Source organism: Macaca mulatta, chromosome 16, assembly GCF_049350105.2.
Source record: "Macaca mulatta isolate MMU2019108-1 chromosome 16, T2T-MMU8v2.0, whole genome shotgun sequence".
Taxonomy (NCBI): Eukaryota; Metazoa; Chordata; class Mammalia; order Primates; family Cercopithecidae; genus Macaca; species Macaca mulatta.
In genome coordinates this window covers 6,733,548-6,747,920 of record NC_133421.1, presented here as the reverse complement: position 1 = coordinate 6,747,920, position 14,373 = coordinate 6,733,548, and the positions used below count along the sequence as shown (strand labels likewise).

General features: G+C 47.9%; 1 protein-coding gene across 6 annotated transcripts in view; it reads right to left on the bottom strand.

Moving 5' to 3' along the window:
• Positions 1-5,161: 5,161 nt before the first annotated feature.
• LOC144335255 (uncharacterized) overlaps positions 5,162-14,373 on the bottom strand; it is a 99,587-nt gene continuing 90,375 nt past the window's right edge. For 4 of the 6 annotated variants that reach the window (XR_013405984.1, XM_077970092.1, XM_077970096.1 and 1 more), the window contains one exon: positions 5,162-5,523. Coding sequence is in view for 1 of the 6 variants with exons in the window: in XM_077970092.1 (XP_077826218.1) it covers positions 5,474-5,523 (50 nt within the window). In the remaining 5 variants the exon portion in view is untranslated. Of the gene's footprint in view, positions 5,524-9,788; positions 10,856-14,373 lie in introns of those variants that run through there. The other 2 variants (XM_077970099.1, XM_077970097.1) reach the window with 2 other exon arrangements.

Below are 14,373 nucleotides of genomic sequence, written 5' to 3'. Positions count from 1 at the left end.
AGACAGGGTTTCCCCGTGTTGGCCAGGCTGGTCTCAAACTCCCGAACCCAGGTGATCCACCCTCTTTGGCCTCCCAAAATGCTGGGATTACAGGCGTGAGCCACCGCGCCCTGCCTTGGCTATTGTTTTAAGCTACTATTACCTTCTTGCTTATCAAGCTACTCATTTACTTCTCAGGGCTAGCTAGAGACCTGGAATTTTCTTTGAAGGAACTCAAGATTTTCCTTAATTTCCATGCTTAAAAGGGCTCTCAGGTCCCTAAAATGGGTCCCTGCTCTATCCCAATTCCTTTCAATAACCTTGATTTATAAATGTTGTCTGGTCTTTGGATTTTTCTTTTAAACCTCTTACAACATTGGCCTTTTTTTTTTTTTTTTTGGATAGGATTTCCCTCTGTTGCACAGGCTGGGTGGCTTTCTTCCCTCATTAATTACTAAGTGGAATAAAATCTTTTTTTTTTTTTTTTGAGACAAAGTCTTGCTCTGTTGCCCAGGCTAGAGCGTAGTGGCTCGGTCTCAGCTCACTGCAACCTCCACCTCCCAGGTTCAAGTGATTCTCCTGCCTTAGCCTCCCGAGTAGCTGGGATTACAGGTCCACTGTCTGGCTAATTTTTGTATTTTTAGTAGAGATGGAGTTTCACCATGTTGTCCAGGCTGGGCTCCATCTCCTGATCTCAGGTGATCCACCTGCCTCGGTCTCCCTAAGTGCTGGGATTACAGGCATGAGCCACCATGCCTGGCCTACTTTAGCCTTTTTCTTTTTATTTCTTTTTTTTTAAAAAGACAGTTTTTGCTCTTGTTTCCCAGGGTGGAGTACAATGGCACGATCTCGGCTCACCACAACCTCTGCCTCCCAGGTTCAAGTGATTCTCCTGCCTCAGCCTTCCCGAGTAGCTGAGATTACAGGCGTGTGCCACCATACCTGGCTAATTTTGTACTTTTAGTGGAGACGGAGTTTCTCCATGTTGGTCAGGCTGGTTTTGAACTCCCGACCTCAGGTGATCCGCCCACCTCGGCCTCCCAAAGTGTTGGGATTACAGGCATGAACCACCACGCCCTGCCTACTTTAACCTTTTTCAAGAAAGAATTGCTACCAGGGGCAGGAGAGAGGGGACAATGGTTACAGTGTTTCACTTTGGGAAGATGAAAAAAGTTCTGGGCCGGTGCAGTGGCTCACGCCTGTAATCCCAGCACTTTGGGAGGCCAAGGCGGGTGGATCACGAGGTCAGGAGTTGGAGACCAGCGTGGCCAACATAGTGAAACCTCATCTCTACTAAAAATACAAAAATTAGCCGGATGTGGTGGCGGGCACCTTTAGTCCCAGCTACTCGAAAGGCTGAGGCAGGAGAATTGCTTGAACCCAGGAGGTGGAGGTTGTGGTCAGCCCAGAGCAAAACTCTGTCTCAAAAAAAAAAAAAAAAAAAAAGATTAAAATAATAAGCCTTATGGTACATACATTTTACCATGACTGCTTTTTTAAAAAAGAAAATGATTTGCTAATTTTGTCATGAGCAGTACAAGGTTACAGATAACCAGGTCCATGTGTGTTTGTGCCTTTCCACAGTGTCAGGCTTTTATTGATGCAATTTAAATCACAAAAGCCACAAGCTACATGGGGTTCCCAAGGAGGCAATTCTCCTTAGTACTTCCCATCACTCAGCAGTCAGCTGTGGGCACACAGGCTCCAGCCAGTCCACAAGTAAGTCAATATTGCAAACCGCACAAAATAACATATTTAATTAATATGTAAGTGTTACATATTAAACATCCCACAACAAAGTAACATTTAACATAAAGAGGAAAAAGAGACCATAGGAGAAAGGGTTAAGGAACAAGTCCTGGGAAGCAAGAAGACAAAAGGAGTCCTGGTCTGGTGGTCTGGGCCCGGTTAGATCTTGCAAGGAAGAGTCTTTAATGTGGCTGAGCTTTCGGGGGTCAAATGCTGAGTTCTTTTGGTTTGTCTGTTTTTTGAGACAGAATTTCACTCTTGTTGCCCAGGCTGGAGTGCAATGGCGTGATCTCTGCTCACTGCAACTTCTGTCTCCTGGGTTCAAGTGATTCTTCTGCCCCAGCCTCCTGAGTAGCTGGGATTACAGGCACCCACCATCACTCCTAGCTGATTTTTGTAGTTTTAGTAGAGACGGGGTTTCACCATGTTGGCCAGACTGGTCTCAAACTCCTGGTGTCAGGTGATCCACCTGCCCTGGCCTCCCAAAGTGCTAGGATTATAGGCGTGAGCCACCACACCCAGCCAAATGCTGAGTTCTTATGAGTGATGATGATGAGTTACAGCTATTTCAAGCTGCTAGAGGCTTTTTTTTTTTTTTTCTTCTTACATGGAGTCTTGCTCTGTTGCCCAGGCTGGAGTGCAGTGGCATGATCTCGGCTCACCACAACCTCCGCTTCCCGGGTTCAAGCGATCCTCCTGCCTCAGCCTCCCAAGTAGCTGGAACTACAGGCAAACGCCACCATGCCCGGCTCATTTTTGTATTTTTAGTAGAGATGGGGTTTCCCTATGTTGGCCAGCCTGGTCTCCAGCTCCTGACCTTGTGATCCACCTGCCTCAGCCTCCCAAAGTGCTGGGATTACAGGTGTGAGCCACCACACCCAGCCAGCCGAGGCCTGATGGTCTATAGTCACGGAGTCCTCTGATGAGAACTGATGGTGGAAGAGTGTGCTTGTTTGCATCTTTATCTGGTCGGATGCAGTCTTCTTCTTCTTCTTTTTTTAAATTTGTTTCTTAAGCAAAAACATCTTATCCTAGTTGGCAAAGCGCTCTATGAAACAGAAAATGGAGCATTTTTCTAAGATGGACTTAGTTGCATCAAGGGTGCTCTGTACAAGTTTGAATACGTTTCTGGTGGGTTCCTATGGCGAAAGCCAAAATTAGGCAAGATTTCACAGGTTCTCAGAGCCTGAACCTTTTTTAGTGTATGCGATTTTTAAAAATAGACTTTCTTCTTCCTACCCCACCCCCTCAGTTCTCAACCAAACAACAAACAATGACTGTGACCTCACCATTGATAAGGCTTCAAGGACCAGAATAGAGGAGATGGAAGGATCCTCGCTATTGTTGTGTAAGGATTATTTTGGTAGCAAACGGTGGCAGCCTTCCTGGAACTGGTTTAGACATAAACAAAGAAGTACTGGGGCCGGGCGTGGTGGCTCACACCTGTAATCCCAGCGCTTTGGGAGGCTGAGGCAAGCGGATCACCTGAGGTCAGGAGTTCGAGACCAGCCTGGCCAACATGGTGGTGTCCTATCTCTACTAAAAACTACAAAAATTATCCAGGCATGGTGGCTCACACCTGTGGTCCCAGCTACTTGGGAGGCTGAGGCAGGAGAATCGCTAGAACCCAGGAGGGGGAGGTTGCAGCGAGCCAAGATTGTACCACTGCACTCCAGCCTGGGCAACAGAGTGAGACTCTGTCTCAAAAAACAAAAACAAAACAAAACAAAAAAGGTACTAGGAGGATCCTGCAGGTGTTGAAGGGTGTATTCACTTCCTGTTTCTGTTGTAGCAAAATATCAATCACACATTTGATATTCTCTTACAGATCTGGAGGTGACAAAGTTCAGCAGTCTGAGATGTGTTGGCAGGCAGGTTCTTTCTGTAGGCTCTGGGGAAGAACCTATTTCGCTGCCTTCTTCACCTCCTGGAGGCCATCTGCATTCCCATGTGGCAGTGGGGAGTGAAAATAGGAACGTGGCAGCTCTGACTGAAAACAATGTGATTGATAAAGGGGGTGGGTAATGGGGGGACATTTTCTCAAAAGAAAGGGTTGCTTTTCACCGAAGAGGGAGTGAAGGCCTGGGAAGGCAAGATAACAGGTGTGCACTCAGCTGTGATAGAGAGGCCAACCAGGGGCCGGGCGCGGTGGCTCACGCCTGTAATCCCAGCACTTTGGGAGGCCGAGACGGGCAGATCATGAGGTCAGGAGATTGAGACCATCCTGGCTAACACGGTGAAAACCCATCTCTACTAAAAATACAAAAAATTAGCCGGGCGTGTTGGCGGGCGCCTGTAGTCCCAGCTACTCGGGAGGCTGAGCCAGGAGAATGGCGTGAACCCGGGAGGCGGAGGTTGCAGTGAGCCAAGATTGCACCACTGCATTCCAGCCTGGGCGACAGAGCGAGACTCCATCCCCCCCGGAAAAAAAAAAAAAAAAAAAAGAGAGAGGCCGACCAGGTATGCTGTTTGCAGCAAAATGGGCGTTATGCTTTGCCCCTGGAGGCGTGGAAGTGGGGCAGGAGGGTAGAGAAAAAGTTGTTCCAGCCACTACGGATGTTAACAAGTTACTCCAAATCTTGTTGACTTAAAATAGCCACTTGGTTTGCTCATGATTTTGTGGGCCAGGAATTTAGGCAGGCCTGAGCCCAGCCAGTCTCACTCAGCGTTTCCCTAGCAGCTGCTCAGATGTCATCTGAAGGCCCCACAGGGCTGGACGTCCAAGCTGGCTCACTCACACGGCTGGCACGGGCTGTGGCCTGGTAGCTCAGCTGGGGTTGCCAACCCAGGGCTCTACGTGGCTTCTCCAGCATGGCAGGGTCTCGGAGCAGCTGGACTTCTTATGTGGTGGCTGGCTTCCCCCGGCCCACTGAGTGGGAGACTCAAGAGGACAAAGTAGAAGCTTCATAATTTTTTTTTTTTTTGAGATGGAGTCTCGCTCTGTCACCCAGGCTGGAGTGCAGTGGGGCAATCTTGGCTCACTGAAAGCTCCGCCTCCCGGGTTCACGCCATTCTCCTGCCTCAGCCTCCTGAGTAGCTGGGACTACAGGCGCCCGCCACCACGACCGGCTAATTTTTTGTATTTTTAGTAGGGATGGGGTTTCACCGTGTTAGCCAGGGTGGTCTCAATCTCCTGACCTTGTGATCCGCCCGCCTCGGCCTCCCAAAGTGCTGGGATTACAGGCGTAAGCCACTGCATCTGGCCAATTTTTTTTTTTTTTTTTTTGAGATGGAGTCTCACTCTGTCACCCAGGCTGGAGTGCAGTGGCCTGATTTCGGCTCACTGAAACCTCCACCCATCGACTTCAAGTGATTCTCTTGCCTCAGGTAGCACCTGCCACCGCACCCAGCTAATTTTTGTATTTTTAGTAGAGACGGGGTTTCACCATTTTGGCTGTTATGTGCGTCCGTATAAGAGACCACCTGAGCAGGCTTAGTGTGAGCAACAAGGCTGTTTATTCACTTGGGTGCAAGTGGGCTGAGTCTGAGAAAAGACTCAGCAAAGAGTGGTAGGAGTGGAACTGGTTTTATAGGTTTGGGGTAGGTAGTGGAAAGTTACAGTTAGGGGGCAGTTTTTCATGGCAGGGAAAGAATGTCACAAGGTACATAGTCATGAGGAGGGGGAAGTCCCAAGGCAGGATATCACAAGGTTGATTGATTAGGGTAGGGCAGGAACATATCACAGTGGTGGAATGTTGAAAGGTGGGTTAATCCGTTAGGGCAGGAACTAGCTGTTTCTTCTTCTTTAGTGGTTCTCCTGTTGCTCCAGGCTTTGTGACTCCAGAAGGCCTGTACCTGTGGGTCACAGGGGTCACAATGGCTCAACCATGGTGTAGCTCGTTTAGAGGACCTTCCATTGGCCAGGCTGGTCTTGAATTCGTGACCTCATGATCCACCCGCCTCAGCCTCACAAAGTGCTGGAATTACAGGCATGAGCCACCACGCCCCGCCCAAAGCTGCACAATTTTTTATCCTCAAAAGTTAAGCAGCTTTCCTTCCCCTACATTCTGTGGTTTTTTTTTTTTTTTTTTTAAGACGGAGTCTCGCTCTGTCGCCCAGGCTGGAGTGCAGTGGCCGGATCTCAGCTCACTGCAAGCTCCGCCTCCCGGGTTCACGCCATTCTCCTGCCTCAGCCTCCCGAGTAGCTGGGACTACAGGCGCCCGCCACCTCGCCCGGCTAGTTTTTTGTATTTCTTAATAGAGACGGGGTTTCACCGTGTTAGCCAGGATGGTTTCGATCTCCTGACCTCGTGATCCGCCCGTCTCGGCCTCCCAAAGTGCTGGGATTACAGGCTTGAGCCACCGCGCCCGGCCACATTCTGTGGTTTATAAGTGAGTCCTGCCAGCCCACTTTCGAGTAGAGGGGACATAGATTCCCACGGTTCAATGAAAGGAGTCTCAAAAAATGTAAAAGTATTTTAAAACCACTGAAAAGTATGTCATGGGGAGAACATCCAGAGGGGAGATGACTTAGTTGGATTAAATTACCAGGCCAGGCACGGTGGCTCATGTCTGTAATCCCAGCATTTTGGGAGGCCTAGGCAGTAAAATCTCTTGAGGCCAGGAGTTTGAGACTAGCTTGGGAAATGTAGCGAGACCCCCATCTCTACAAAAAATTTAAAAATTAGCCAGGCATGGCGGTGCATGCCAATGGTCCCAGCTACTTGGGAGGTTTGGGTGAGAGAATCACTTGAGCCCAGGAGTTTGAGGCTGCATTGGGCCATGACTGCACCACTGCATTCCAGCCTGAGTGACAGGGTGAGACCATCTCAAAAATCAATCAATCAATCAATCAATAAATTGCCAGGCCACAGAAAATGCTTAAGTATTACAACTGGTAAATCACAAGAGTTGTGGTTGATGTGGCTCCCAGTCAGTTGAGTGGTAATGGGGCTAGTGGACTCATGTTTGGGAACGCAGAAGAGAGAAGGTTCAAGGGTGAGAACTGAAATCACTGCTGTCTCCCCATCTCTGTCCCAGGGGAAAGGCCATTGCCCAGCCCTGACCAGCTCCTCGAGACGGCCTGCATTTCTTGGCTCGAGAGCCCTTCTTCGGATCTCCCCAGTCTCTCGCCTCTGCCAGCACGTCCCTTGCCACTGACCCTGACTCTCCTGCATCCCTCTCAGAAGGACCTTGTGATTACACGGGGTCCATGTGGATAATCCAACATGACTTCCCCACTTCAAAATCCTTAGTCGTATCTGCAAAGTCCATTTCACCATGTGAAATGACATAGTCGTGGGTTCTGGGGATTAGGGGCCCAATGCTCCAAGTAACTTTCACGGGAATCTTTACCTCCAGAAATGGGGAGAAGTGGGCAGGGACTCCGTTCATACACAAGAGACGGCTGCCTCCTGCTACACCCCCAAATACTTACACACTTGCCTTTTTACATCTGAACTGGAAAGACCCTACTTCAATGTCGTGGGGGCCGGGGTGGGAGACAGAGGAGCTGCAACACCTGCTTGGCTATTGTTAGGGACAAACAAAGCAGCCACGGACGCTTAGTGATGACTTCCGGTTCCACCTGAGTGCTTTGGCCACCCATACTGCTCTCAGAGCTCTTTAAAGAGTTCTTGTGCTGGGCACAGTGGCTCACGCCTGTAATCCCAGGACTTTGGGAGGCTGAGGTGGATGGATCACTTGATGTCGGGAGTTCGAGACCAGCCCGACCAACATGGAGAAACCCCGTCTCTACTAAAAGTACGAAATTAGTCAGGCGTGGTTGCGCATGCCTGTAATCCCAGCTACTCGGGAGGCTGAGGTAGGAGAATAGCCTGAACCCAGGAGGTGGAGGTTGCAGTGAGCCGAGATCGCACCATAGAACTCCAGCCTGGGCAATAAAAGCGAAACTCTTTAAAAAAAAAAAAAAAAACTTCTCAAAAACTATAATAAAATCTATTAATGTTCTATTTTATGATTTCCCTTTCTTCAGTTTTTTTCTCATGATGGGGATTAATTGACACTTGTGAGTGGTACAAAGAATAACACCCTCATTTTATACATGGCTTGGATGACTGAGTGAGAAGAAACAGAAGAAACAAAATGGCAGAAGCTGGGTGCCACCCGGATGTTGACAAAAATGTTGAGTCATGGGATGAGGGGTGGACTAGAACCCCTTCTGAGTGTCCTCTAGCCTGATGGTCTCTATAGCTTTAAGAGGTGAACATCGTCGGGCGCGGTGGCTCACGCCTGTAATCCCAGCACTTTGGGAGGCCGAGGTGGGCGGATCACGAGGTCAGGAGATCGAGACCATCCTGGCTAACATGGTGAAACCCTGTCTCTATTAAAAATACAAAAAATTAGACGAGCATGGTGGCGGGCGCCTGTAGTCCCAGCTACTCAGGAGGCTGAGGCAGGAGAATGGCGTGAACCCGGGAGGCGGAGCTTGCAGTGAGCGGAGATCGCCCCACTGCACTCCAGCCTGGGTGACAGAGTGAGACTCTTGTCTCCCAAAAAAAAAAAAAAAAAAAAAAAAAAAAAAAAAAGAGGTGAACATCTTGTGTGTCCAGCCATCCCTCTTGGGAGGTCAGAAGGACCAGAATCCCGAGGAGAAAGTACCACAGATGACCACTAGAGGGTGCCCTTCATTCTCCTTGACCCCCTCTGGTCCAACTGCTAATCTATGGCCCTCAGGGACCTCTTTAGCTGCCCAGACCAGCAGATGGCATTTCAGATGTGCAGAAAGAACACAACCGCCTCGCCGGGCACGGTGGCTCACGCCTGTAATCCCAGCACTTTGGGAGGCCGAGGCGGACGGATCACAAGGTCAGGAGATTGAGACCATCCTGGCTAACACTGTGAAACCCCGTCTCTACTAAAAATGCAAAAAATTAGCCGGGCGAGGCGGCGGGCGCCTGTAGTCCCAGCTACTCGGGAGGCTGAGGCAGGAGAATGGCGTGAACCCGGGAGGCGGAGCTTGCAGTGAGCCGAGATCGCACCACTGCACTCCAGCCTGGGCTACTAAGCGAGACTCTGTCTCAAAAAAAAAAAAAAAAAAAAAAAGAACACAACCGCCTCAACTTCCTGCTCTCCTCTTGTGGTGGAAAGACAAATGGTATAGTCGGGGAAGAATGTAGGTAGCAAGGAAGTGGGCAGATCCAGATGCTCTGGTGTGTGTCCCTAAACTTTGCTCTCAGGCCTCTGACTGCCCAATACATTCACTCTTGATCAGCCATGCAACCGTCTGTTTCTCTCCAAACACTATGGCTGCTTTGTGTCTGTCCACATTCTCTCCACTTGGTGAGCTCCTACACATCCTTCAAGGCCCAGTTCAAATGCTACCATATCAGACCCTTTCTTCTCTCCCACTTTTGTGCTTCCACAGCACTAGCATTCATCACTATGCATAGTAATAACTTATGTGCCTTCTGTCCTGTAGAGCATGTGCTCTGCCCATGAATGACTTGCCCAGTTCTCAGTCTCTACTTGCATAGGGTCTGGCACAAATTGAAGGTCACTGTATTTAGCCTGCATCATATTATGGCTTCAACTTCCTCCTACATTTTGCTGGACTTTCTTGAGGGCAGATGCTGAGTCGGATTCTTTTCTTGAATTCTTGCACTGTCCAGCACATGGCCTGGTAAAGTAGGCACTCAAGTTTGGTAGAATGAAGTTGCCTCCTTTGTGTACGCAACTCACATTTTTTTTTTTTTTTTTTTTTTTTTTTGAGATGGCGTTTTCCTCCTGTTGCCCAGGCTGGAGTGCAATGGCTTGATCTCAGCTCACCGCAACCTCCGCCTCCGGGGTTCAAGTGATTCTCTTGCCTCAGCCTCCTGAGTAGCTAGGATTACAGGCATGCCCCACCATGCTTGGCTACTTTTGTATTTTTAGTAGAGATGGGGTTTCTCCATGTTGGTCAGGCTGGTCTCGAACTCCCGACCTCAGGTGATCCACCTGCCTCAGCCTTCCAAAGTGCTGGGATTACAGGCATGAGCCATCGCACCCGGCTGCAACTCACCTCTCTCTGTGGATGACTCAGCTTCTTTTTTCAGTCAACGAGTATCTATCAGGTATTTCCTATGTGTTCAGGAATATGCTGGGTGCCATGTTGGGAGGGTGCCATGGTTGGGAGGGTGTAACATACAGTTGGTCTTTGTCCCATTTGCTGGCATGCAACTCCTAAAATCCTTAGACTCTTCGAAGTGTTATCTTTTTGTATGCTAATGAGTTGACTTATGACTGGCAGCTCATATGTGGCTTCACAGGATGGGTGCTGATCACTGAAGAGACCCAGAAGGATTAGAAGATTGGCACATTCAGCTCCACCTCCCAGGAGGTGAAAAGGGCTGAAAATTAAACTGATCACCAGTGGGTCGATGGTCTCATCAATCATGCCTACATAATGAAGCTTCCATACCAACCACAAAGGACAGGGTTTAGAGAGTTTCTGGGGAGCCAAACATGTGGAGGTTCCTGCAAGGCAGTGCGTCCTTGGAGGGCATGGAAGCTCTGTCCCTTTTCCCCCTTATCTTTTCCTGTGCAACATTTCATCTGTATCCTTTGTAATATCCTTTACAATAGACTGGTAAGCATAAATGTGTTTCCCTGAGTTCTGTGAGCCACTGTAGAAAATTAATCAACAACAAGGAGGAAGCCATGGGAACCCCCATTTATAGCCAGTAGGTCAGAAGCATGGGTAAAACATCCTGGTGCTTGTGATTGGCATCAAAAGTGACAGGAAGTCTCGTGGGACTGAGCCCTTAATCTGTGTGATCTGATGCTGTCTCCAGGGTGGTAGTGGCGAAATTGAATTGGAGGACACCCGTAAGCTGTTGAATGTAGAACTGATCACTTGCCTATTGGTAGGGATAAGTTTCCATACATTTCATGGAAGTCTTCTGTGTTGACTGTGGTATGAGAGCAGAGGAAAAGTAGTTGATGTTTTGTCCACTCAGGTGGTACTTGAGAAAGTGTTCAGTCCTCCAGGAGTTTTCCAACTGGAGAGATCAGTCTATAACAGTAAATATGAAGAAGGCAGAGAGACCCAGATGGTGGAATAGGAGTTTCCTACTGCTATTCATCTCATCTCCTCCACAGTGCCCTGGTTTTGACAACTATCCATGGATTAATATACCTTTCTGGGAGTCCAGGGAAGAAATTCTAGAACACCATTGGAGCAAAAAATCTAAACATAGGAACATTGAAGAAAATAAAAAGAACAGTTTCACTGCATCACCCCTGCCCGTAGGTGGTACAGGTCAGTGACACGACAGACCCCCTCAGCCCACAGTAACTCCCACAGGGAAATGTAAAAGTATAATGAGTGAACACTCAGCTTCCCCAGCTGTGCAGGATGCTTCCTAAGAGTCCTCCCTTTTCTTCATTCAACCCAGAATACTGAAGGGATGCACATGAACGAGTAGCTGGGAGAATGTGGAGGAAGGAACAAAGGCAAGAGACTCACAGCAATCACAGTATAAAACTCAACAAAGGGCCACATACCTTACTAGCTGCTTCACAGATTCCATCAAAGGCCTGCTCACAAGCTGCTTGGGATGCCTTACCTGTAGACTCCCCAGCTGGCCCATGGGCACCTCGAATACTCTATGTGCTTCACCCCTTTCACCACCCCATGGCTGGACCTCTCTAGGTGTACCCTGGACAGCAAGTGTAGGGCTTTACAGATGGTTTGCAAGCACATGCACTCAACAGGCTTGATACCGTAGGGAGAAGGTACACAAACGAGCATTTCAGGGCACTGCCCCTAAGGAAAACAAATGGGAGACTCTCCGTGCTTGGCCTGGCTTTGCAGTATTAACAGAAGGTATACCATCTTAAGAATCCCCCCCATCCCAAGAGCAAACAAGAGGAGCAGAGTGGGTGCATCCATAGAAAAAGTACAAGATAGCCTCAGAATCCCTGAGCCTGGTTAACTGGTGAAGGTGTTTTCCTCTCAAAGCCAGTTATCAAAGACAGGAAGAAGTGACTTCTCCAAGTAAATACAAAGACAGTAATGTAACACTTTAAGCAACATGAAAACTGAGGAAGCATGACACCATGAAAGGAACACAATAATTTTACAGTAACCAACCCCAAAGAAGTGGAGATCTAAATATTTCCTGACAAGGAATTCAAAACAATTGTTTTAAGGGAGCATAGCAAGCTACAGCAGAACACAGACAACGCAACCAAAATTAGGAAAACAATACATTTAAAACGGAGATGTTCAACAAGAGTGAAACTCTGTCCCAAAACAAAAACAAACACAAAACAAGAAAAATTAGCTGAGTTTGGTGGCATGTGCCTGTAATCTGGGAGACTGAGGCAAGAGAATTGCTTGTACCCGGGAAGTGGAGGTTGCAGTGAGCCGAGATCGCACCATTGGACTCCAGCGTGGGCAACAAGAGTGAAACTAAAAAATAAAATAAAATAAAAATAAAAAGATTTTTTAAAAATTGTATATCTGTATGGAGTATTCGCCATAGAGCTTTCAGGACTGGCTGTTGCCCTGGGTGAGTCAGTGAGTGAGTAGTGATGCATATGAAGGTCTAGGACATTACTGTACATGATGCAGACTTTACAAACACTGTATATGTAAGCTATACAAGTTCATTTGAAAAATAATTGTGCTATGATGTTACAATGGCTATGACATCACTAGGTGATATGAATTTTTCCATTTCATTATAATCTTAGGGGACTACCGTCTAATATGCGGTCCATCACTGACCAAAACATCATTATGTAGATATAATGTATATGCTGCCCTTTAAGGAAACACACAGGCTGAAACTGAAGAGATGGAAAAAGATGTTTGACTCCCATGTCCATTGCAGCATTTTCCATAATAGCCAAGACATGGAAACAACCTCAGTGTCTACAAACAGATGAATGGATAATGAAAATGTAACTATAGGCCAGGCACGGTAGCTCAAGCCTGTAATCCCAGCACTTTGGGAGGCCGAGACGGGTGGATCACTAGGTCAGGAGATCAAGACCATCCTGGCTAACAAGGTGAAACCCTGTCTCTACTAAAAAAGACAAAAAACTAGCCGGGCGAGGTGGCGGGCGCCTGTAGTCCCAGCTACTCGGGAGGCTGAGGCAGGAGAATGGCGTAAACCCGGGAGGCGGAGCTTGCAGTGAGCTGAGATCCAGCCACTGCGCTCCAGCCTGGGTGACAGAGCCAGACTCCGTCTCAAAAAAAAAAAAAAAAAAAAAGAGGCGGGGCGCGGTGGCTCAAGCCTGTAATCCCAGCACTTTGGGAGGCCAAGACGGGCGGATCACGAGGTCAGGAGATCAAGACCATCCTGGCTAACACGGTGAAACCCCGTCTCTACTAAAAAGTACAAAAAAAAAACTAGCCGGGCGAGGTGGCAAGCGCCTGTAGTCCCAGCTACTCGGGAGGCTGAGCCAGGAGAATGGCGTAAACCCGGGAGGCAGAGCTTGCAGTGAGCAGAGATCCGGCCACCGCACTGCAGCCTGGGTGACAGAGTGAGACTCCGTCTCAAAAAAAAAAAAAAAAAAAGAAAATGTAACTATATATTTAACTATATGTTATATATATATAACTGTGTGTGTGTGAGAGAGAGAGATACAGAGAATGTTATTGAGAATTAGAATTTTATTGAACCTTTAAAAATTAGAATAGACCAGGTACAGTAGCTCATGCCTGTAATTCTAACACTTTGGGAGGCTGAGACAGGAGGATTGCTTGAGCCCAGGAGTTTGAGACCAACCTGGAAAACATAACAAGACCTCATCTCTACAAAAAAATACAAAAATTAGCCAGGCATGGTGGCATATGCCTGTGGTTCCAGCTACTCAGGAAACTGAGGCAGGAGGATCGATTGAGCCCAGGAGGTCAAGGCTGCAGTGAGCTGTGATTGCACCACTGCACTCCAGCCAGGGTGACAGAGTAAGATCCTGTCTTTAAAAACAAAGAAAAAGAAGGCCAGGTGCGGTGACTCATGCCTGTAATCTCAGTACTTTGGGAGGCCGAGGCGGGCAGATTGCTTGAGGTCAGGAGTTTGAGATCAGACAGGCCAGCATGGTGAAACCCCGTCTCTACTAAAAATACAAAAATTAGCTGGGCATGGTGGCACGCATCTGTAATCCCAGCTACTCGGGAGGCTGAAGTAGGAAAATCGCTTGACACCGGGAGGCAGAGGTTGCAGTGAGCCAAGATTGCGCCACTGCACTCCAGCCTGGGCGACACAGCGAGATTCTGTCTCAAAAAACAAAAAAAACAAACAAAAAAAACTTCATGGCAAAATCCCTGAAGCACTTTCATGTTTATCAATTGTATTCTTTCATTTTACAACAAGGAAACTAAGGCTCAGAGAAGGGAAGGATTCACAAAGAAAGTTGTCAAACCAGGCCTGGAATTCTGATCACCTGACACCTCAGCCTTGAACTTGATGTGCAAAAGGCATTGTTGGGAATAGGGTTATAGAGTTCACTATATCACACAGCTGAACTGGGGTCCTTAAAGGTTAGCAAAATAATTTATTGATTGATTTATTGAATGAATGAATGAAACACAAACCAAGAAGTCACAGCTTTGTTAGCCTAGGATAAGTTCTATCCACAGAAGCATTTACTCACCCTTCAGAAGAGAATTTTTTTTTTTTTTTTTGAGACGGAGTGTTGCTCTGTTGCCCAGGCTGGAGTGCAGTGGCTCGATCTCAGCTCACTGCAACCTCC